We start from the raw sequence: 7,763 nt of genomic DNA, 5'->3' as shown, positions 1-7,763 counted from the left end.
TACTATCCTGATGAAGCAAAAAGCCCTCTTATTTGGTCAATCCTGTCTTTTTAAGAGACGGTCAAATTGAAAAGCGCATAGGCAAAGCTGACTGATGGTTCACCCCGTCCTCGTCGTGAGCATTCCGGAGAAATTGCAGGTTTTCGTCGGTAAAGATGTCCTCCTCTTCCTTCACACTGGCAAATGACATCACGGAGGTGGATTTGAATCTTGAGATGTTGGACAATGAGCTCGATCGAGGCAAGTGAATTTCATCCGATAGCGAAAGTAAGGACGGGTGTCGGCTTCCTCCCAAAGAATTGGGCATGGACATTTGAGGCTGGACAGCATTGTAACTATTCCGCCATCGCCGAACTTTGGCGATATCTGCATCACTCCGGAGTAACTTACAACAGAATAGTATTAAATTATACATATATATTTTACTTTTTCTTTTTTTGCTTTCTCTCGCCAACTTCTGTTGTGTTGAACTATTGATAATAAATCGCTGGTCAATCCAACTAGGACAACATGCAAAACTTAAGCCTCCGTCTATTCAACGTTGGATAGCGATTAGTTCAATTAAGTTATTGCTTGACCATGGAACAATTTTTGGTCACCTTTTTTGTTGACCAGTTAGCTCGCCAAAAGGTAAATGAAGAAGCCATTTGAAGTTGGGCTTTGAGCTGGGAAGAAGGGCTTGGTTCAAGAATGGCCAAATGCGATTTGTGCCATAAGATTTTCGCCAGTTCCAAGAACTTGGCTCGACATTTGGACAGTCACAGTGGCCTGGGGCCGTATCCGTGTCACAAATGCGACAAGACGTACATGCAAAAGGTCTCGAGGACCCGACACATCCTGACCGTGCACATGAACATCCGCTTTAAATGCGACGTGTGCGAGAAAACCTTTGCTCAACAAGGTCATTTAGAACGCCACAAGGCCATTCATCTGGCCAACAGTCCATTGAAATGTAAAATCTGCGACCGTCTCTGTCCGGATCGTCATCGTTTAAAGACCCATGAGTACTCGCATCTGGCCAAAGGTTACTACCAATGCCCGGATTGCGACCGATCCTATTCCCATGCCAACTCCTTGAGCTATCACGTGAACACGGTTCATAAGAATATTCGGCCTCACCAATGCAAGAAGTGTCAAAAAGGCTTCGGATCCTCATCACACCGCTCTCGTCATGAGAAGAGTTGTCGACGTGTATGAATGCATTACAGAAAATATATGTGTAGTTCAATTTTATCATGAGCTTGGTCTCTGTTCACTCACATGCTCGTATTCGGGGGTCACATCCGGCGAGTCGTCCACTTCAAATTCTTGCGGAGCCACCGTGTCAATGATGCGGAGGCGTTCTTCGGATTCATCTCGCGTTCGAATGGATGAAGAGAGTCCTTGATATTTGCGGGTCACGACCACATAATCCGACGTGTAACACTCCACGCAATTCTGAACCGTCGAATCCACTTGATCCCTGTAATCAAGAGAATAGTCAGGGAGGGGACCGAAGACCGCCCAATCTTATTGGCCAGATGACGTTGCTGTTGTTGATGTTGGGCGGATCCGGGCGCTGACAATTCATTCACATGGCTGGACTTTAATTCGGCCGCAGTTTGGCGTCGGATATCATGGGCGTGGGCCCTACAAATACGAACAATTGGAGGCCACCATTAGCATGGAGCCGCATTTTCATACCAATGAGCATGGCATACGAGTGCTCAAGCCAGCCAGCCAGACTCTGGGCGTCATCATCGGATGCTATAGGCCGGCAGAGAGCCTTGAGCCTCCCCTAACTCTCATGGGATTGCAAGGGATTTGACCGTAAGAGTCCAAAAAGTCGGTCAACCTGTAATCTGACTTTTGACGTCATGCACTCTGCTTTTGACACCCAGTCCACAGTCGGTCTTATGGGGCTGGTCGAGTGCCAAATGGACCCTGTCGGGGCGTGTCTAGTGTCCAGAGCGGTTCGGGCCTCGCCCCCACTTTCGATATAAGGGTCTCACCTCGTCAATTTTTGCGCAAAAGCCCGTGATTGTGGGCCTGATCCACCCGAAGAAGACGCCATTTTGAGGCCACTCAGCACCAAAGGCACGGAATGGGCGGGAAATTCGAATGCCCCTCCCGCGATAAACGGGCACAATTTCCGGCCTTTTCTCCTAATCCTTATCGAAGTGAGGAAGGACGACTAACTACCTAACAAGCTAGCTAGCTGGCTAGCTGGCTGGCTAACAGGAGAAGTGGGCGAGATCGACCAATGTATATCTTGACTCCTATCCATCCTGGAGGATGGGAGGAAGCAGGAGGAGGAGGAGGAGGAGAAGCATAGAGTAGGTTTATTTCCAAGTGACGATGGACGCCGGGCGATGATTGAACGTAAATACTTCTATGCTCCTTCCATCGGCTTGGGCTCTTCTTCCTTACTCTTCCATGTTCTGTTCGTTCTGTTCGACTCTCTATATATCTATATGTACGTACGCTACATACGACAAACTCGATCTACTGGAGACTGAGTCGACGGAGTAGACTGAGTAGCGCCAAGACTTGGGGAGAAGTTGACCAGAAAAATGAAGTGAGGAAAGAAGGCATTGATACCTTGACGGGGATGGACCGGATTGACGGCTAATGTAAACCAGGAGCGGAGAAAAGCGCGGCCCATGTCACTGACGGTGGAGATATAGGTTGTATTTCAACATAGTTTAAGGTAGTCAAAAGAGCACATTTTCGATTGAGGGAGGAAGAAAGGTCGGGCGGGTTCAGGGGTTGGGGGATGTCGAGCGACAGAGTGACAAATTCATAGAATTCAAGGTTGAGCAGCCGGGTGTAACCTTTGACTGAGTCGTCGGTCTCTCGTTGGTCTCCTATTCCTCGTGCTTCTTGATGATGGCCAAGATATCGGCCACATCCTCTTGGCTGCCCAGGAAGATGGGCGACCGTTCGTGGAGCTTGGTGGGTACCAGATCCAGCATAGGTTGGGTGCCGGTGGAGGCGGCTCCGCCTGCGGTTTCCACGATATGGGCCATGGGGAAGCATTCGTAGAGGACGCGTAGCTTGCCATTGGGCGCATCTGCGGTGCCGGGATACAAGAAGATACCGCCATACTTGATGGTTCGATGCACGTCCGCCACCATGGAGCCGATGTAGCGAGCGCCGTAGGGCTTGGGGCCTTCCTTCTTGCCCTTGACGTAATCCTTGATGGCCGAGCTCCACTTGTTCTCGTAGCCTTCATTCAAGGAGTAGATCTTGCCGCGGGCGGGGATCTGCATCTTGGGGTCGGTCAGAATGAATTCGCCGATGGCTGGGTCCAACATGAATCCGTTGACGGAGTTGTTGAGAGCCACCACCATCATGGTGGCACTACCATACAAGGCATATCCAGAGGCCACCAAGTTGCGGCCCTTCTGGAAAGCCAGTTTCTCATCCACTGCCTCGCCCTCCTGCTTCTTGAACACGCCAAAAATGGATCCAATGGAGACCAGGCAATCGATGTTCGACGAGCCGTCCAAGGGGTCGAAGGTGACGATATACTTGCCCTGTCGCTCGGTGTCGATCTCAATCACGGTCTCGTTCTCCTCGGATACCAAGAGACAGCACGTGTAGGACGATCTCAGCATGTTGATGAAGAGCTCGTTGGACAGCACGTCCAGCTTCTTGACATCCTCACCTTGAACATTGACGTTCCCGGCGGCACCAAATAACTGCGAGATGCCCGCTCGCCGCACTGCGGCGGAGATGGCTTTCACCGCAGACTGGATGGAGGTCAGGAGCTGAGTGAGATCGCCAGTGGCAGAAGGATTCTTCCTCTGCTCGGCCAAGAAGAACCGGGTCAAGGTCATACAATTGGTGTCGATGGGTTGTTGGGACATGATGGCAATACGATCAGCCTGGAAATCAAAGCAACACTTTAACATGATGATAAAAATAACAATGATGATGACGACGAGGTTTCAATGGAACCCTTAACCTTGCTCAGGCTTCCAACATAAATGAAGGCGAATCAATTCGGATGCCATTTGCCAGGCATAAAAATCAATGAGATGTGAACATTTGCCTTGGTTGAGGCCGCGCCGTCATGGCCAACCATAAAGTTTCCCTTCAACCACAAGAAATATTTGATATTTACCATGGTGAATCGGCAGAACTTAACCACTACTTTTCAAAGTCAGAAGCGCATGTTATCCATCAGGATGGATCCTAGGTGTATTGTTGTGTGTGCCCTCTATTTGTCCCAGCAGAGAAATGGGCACCTGTACTCTATCCCCAAAAAAGTCCGCAAGTGTGGATCATTGTTCTCACGAAACTGTCCCAAGAGCCGGACCAACTTCATTGCCAATCCTGAACAAAGTATATTTAATTTAATCTTGAATACACTCACCTAAAGTCAGAAGCGTTCGAGCAACTGGTGATATTCTCGATGGATTCTCCACAGAACAGGTTTGCCTTAGTGAAGCCTCTCTGGATGGAGAATCAGGTTAGGTTGTGTCCAGAGGTCTCAGTGTAAGGGCAATGCTATTCTCCATCCAGTGCTGCCACGGTCATGGCGAGTGTACTGGTGTACGATTTGCCTGTTGCTTGATCCAATCGTTGGATGGAGCCGGGTTGGTCGAGACGAGAGAGTGAGTACTAGTTCTCGTTGGGCTACATTTTGTACGTAGCAGTGCATACATGGGCCTCCGAACATCTTCAGGGGTCTCGGGAGGTCTCAGTCTAGTAAAGTTCGAGTGCTTGTAGCGCGTCGGGATGTTGGTGCTGGTTGTTGAAGTAGTAACAGTTTATGTTGTAGTTTGAGTCCAATGTACTATGAAAAGTAAATGCTGTCTTACCCACCGCCACTGAACCGGAGTGAGATCGTTCTCCAACGTTCCGAGTGGAAAAAGCCGGTCCGAAACCGGCAAGCCCTCAAAGTGATCAATACTAACATATGGCTTGATTGTTAAACTTGTCTACTGATATGGTTGCAATCAAAGGCATCTCTTTACATTAGACGGTTCACATGAAAAAAAGATTAAGTTGCCGGCAGAAAGTATTTTGTATGAACGGTTTGCCAACAGGTTGTTGCAATGGCTCAACACAACAAAATACCGCCTAAATATTACGTAAAACGATTCAAGGCTTCAGATTTGCAATACAGGAAAATACTGGCCTGAAAATGTCAAAATTGATTGCAACCACCTTTCATTTTCTAATTTTTGTTACAAATGAAATAGGCCGAAGATTTTAAAACAAATTTTGCTGACATTCAGAAACTAAGCCAATTACAGTATTCTGTTAAAATGCTTACCGTTATGTAATTTTTGCATGCAAATACAAAAGTAAGCTTTCCCATTTTATTTCGCTAAGTACTTCCAGCCACAAAGTCGACAACTCCAACGCAACAATTGCAACAAACAAAGACTAGTTTCATTCACCGATGTGTACAGCGTTGTCCGTATATTTTGGGGCAAGAATGGCAGACAATTACGGCGAAGTACGGGTAGCAATCAATCAAAGCTTGTTAGGTGCTCGTTTTTTACTCTAGCGTACTCAGAGTACTAAAAGCTTTTTCCACTAACTGCATCTTTTTGCACAAGACCAAGACACCAAAATTTATCACCTTTTATGTGGCCTTAAACATCGGTAAAAAAGATACACACATGGAATTATTTATTTTGCATCGTTTCTTTTCAGAATGACGCAATTCAAAACAAGTATGGGAAAAGTGGCCTTGCAATCAAGAACATGCGACATTTTTTTTGTTTTCTTGGTCTAAGACAGATGCAAGGTTTGTCAGGTCATTTTTTGTTGTAAGAAGCAATGTGCATGTTTGAACGACTGTTTCTTGATACATGGACAAAGTTCAAAGTCCAAAAGGTCACATATGTGTTACTATTAATTGACCTCAAAGGAAGTTGAAAGAAATGCAAAAAAACGTTTAAAAAATGTCAAATTCAAGAAAGAGTAGTGAAAATCGAAAAACAGGAAAAAGAAAAAAAAGTAGTCAAAAACAAATAGCAATAATCAGGGCTTGAAGTAACGCGTTACAAGTAACAGCGTTACTTTTGAGTAACGCAACCGGTAACATGTTACTCCTCTGAAAAAGTAACGGTAAATGAACGGGTTTTTTAGCCTTCCCAATACTGTTACTTTCTTCGCCACTTAACAAGCGATTTTTTTATTTCCTCTCAAATGCCATGACTTACTTGTCACTGATGGATCAAATTAAAAACACAGGAGTTATTCGTTTCACGTCATATTCACTAAACGTTAAAAAATCGCATAAGCGTTTTTGGCAGTTTTAGATCCTCTTTTTCTGCAAAAGTAACGGGTAACAATAAAGCGTTACTTTTTCTAAAATGTATTGTCAACGGCAACGCGTTACTTTTTCTGGTAACTGCTCAAGCCCTGGCAATAACGCATAAAGAATGGATGCAATGGGGAAACGGTTGTTTTTAGCCTCGTTGCTACATTTTTAATTGCGGCAAAATTGAAGCACAAAACTATGTTTTTTAGGTAATCCATCAAGCTTACAAGAAATTAAAGAAAAATCTTGCAATGCTCAACATCAAAACACATTTCCAATTGCTACAGATATCATGGTAAACAATTGATTCTCTTCCAGAGCCTAAGATTTTTGCTGTTGAAGGTGCTTTTGTCCACAAAATGGTTTTGGGTTGGATCAAACCCATGATGGCAGATGAAGCTCAACTGGAGCTCTCTTTTTTGCAGACTTTCCCAAACCAAGAAATATTGTATAAACTCACACTGGCAACAACTAAACAAATATAATCTTTCATTTTAATTATACCAGGGATTAAATTCTTTGGAGCGGCTAGTAAAGCCAATGAAAACCCAATGCAAAAAAATTGATAAAAAGTTCTGGCCGGGAATTTAATTGAATCCTTCATCTGATTATGCGGCACAGAAGTAAATAAAAATGTCCCAAGCAAGAAACGATAATTTAAGAAGGAAGCAGATGAGGATCAAAATGACAGCAAACAGGCAAAAAATGTCCTCAAATGAAAAAAAAGGTAAGTAAAGAGTTGAAAACGTGAATAATGGCTAAGTCAAAAAAATGGAAATTTGGCACAAAAACTTTTTCTCGCCAAAAAGGCCGACATTTTTTTTTTCAGGTCCAACTTTTCGTTAGCTCTAGTTATTAGCAAAGAAACAATTCTATTATAGCACGCTTCCTGCATCTTGCCCAAAAATATTTGTACAACCCTCTACAGTAGAGCACCCTGTAGAGCATGAATGCCGGTTTTGAGAGCTATTTATAAAATATTTGTTTCGCGAAAAGAATATGATCACAAAGGCTTAATGCCTTCTAATTCCTCAGCGTCAAACCCAAGAAAGGAAACGCAAATTGAATAAACATTTCCAAAAAAAATGTCCAAGAAAAAATATCTGAAGTAACATCACATGAAGATTGAATCATTTTTCATCAGGAACACAACAGTTTTGCACCTCATTTCAAAACCACAGCTTTGTCGTCCTAAACTTTTCTTTAAAAATAATCCCATTATTTTAGTTTCAATTGAGATAGACCCCTTAGATCTTAGGAAAGAGAAGGAGAAATCAATGCATGGATTATTTTCAATTTACATTAGCAGGGCTGTTCAAAACGTTCCCGATCTGTTTGCAATACGTTGTTCACTTGTATTTTTCTGCATTTTTCACCGTTTTCGTCTANACTCAACAAATTGTTCAAATTTGACTTGTGAGATGCAACCGGACCAACAAGGCCAACGTATTCCCCGCAAATATTAGGGGGAAGCAAATTAAACAATGAACGAGCCCGA

At 44.3% G+C, this 7,763-nt stretch overlaps 3 protein-coding genes across 4 annotated transcripts in view; 1 reads left to right on the top strand and 2 right to left on the bottom strand.

The window, feature by feature from the left end:
• LOC131887502 (dedicator of cytokinesis protein 7-like) overlaps positions 1–2,245 on the bottom strand; it is a 14,923-nt gene extending 12,678 nt beyond the window's left edge. Inside the window, exons 1-2 of the mRNA XM_059236129.1 lie at positions 1,992–2,245; positions 1,529–1,629 (exon numbers count right to left, since the gene is read on the bottom strand). Coding sequence (XP_059092112.1) covers positions 1,529–1,629; positions 1,992–2,053 — 163 coding nt within the window. The 5' untranslated portion in view covers positions 2,054–2,245. The remainder of the gene's footprint in view (positions 1–1,528; positions 1,630–1,991) is intronic.
• LOC131887500 (zinc finger protein 701-like) lies at positions 621–1,233 on the top strand. Its single transcript, XM_059236127.1, has one exon. It carries the CDS (start codon positions 691–693, stop codon positions 1,195–1,197), a length of 507 nt encoding a protein of 168 aa, XP_059092110.1. The 5' UTR covers positions 621–690; the 3' UTR covers positions 1,198–1,233.
• A 404-nt stretch (positions 2,246–2,649) lies between the features above and the next one.
• On the bottom strand, positions 2,650–4,516 carry LOC131887499 (fructose-1,6-bisphosphatase 1-like). 2 transcript variants are annotated; one of them, XM_059236126.1, is made up of 2 exons: positions 4,361–4,516; positions 2,650–3,869 (listed from the first exon to the last, which is right to left on the bottom strand). In XM_059236126.1, the coding sequence occupies exon 2, from the start codon at positions 3,849–3,851 to the stop codon at positions 2,847–2,849; it is 1,005 nt and encodes a 334-aa protein (XP_059092109.1). In that variant the 5' UTR covers positions 3,852–3,869; positions 4,361–4,516; the 3' UTR covers positions 2,650–2,846. The 2 variants fall into 2 exon arrangements, with proteins under 2 accessions (XP_059092109.1, XP_059092108.1); XM_059236125.1 differs by lacking the exon at positions 4,361–4,516 and adding an exon at positions 4,109–4,267.
• Positions 4,517–7,763: the final 3,247 nt, after the last annotated feature.

This window comes from Tigriopus californicus, chromosome 9, assembly GCF_007210705.1.
Source record: "Tigriopus californicus strain San Diego chromosome 9, Tcal_SD_v2.1, whole genome shotgun sequence".
Taxonomy (NCBI): domain Eukaryota; kingdom Metazoa; phylum Arthropoda; class Copepoda; order Harpacticoida; family Harpacticidae; genus Tigriopus; species Tigriopus californicus.
Note: the sequence above shows the minus strand (reverse complement) of the source record. Positions and strands in the feature narration are given on the sequence as shown.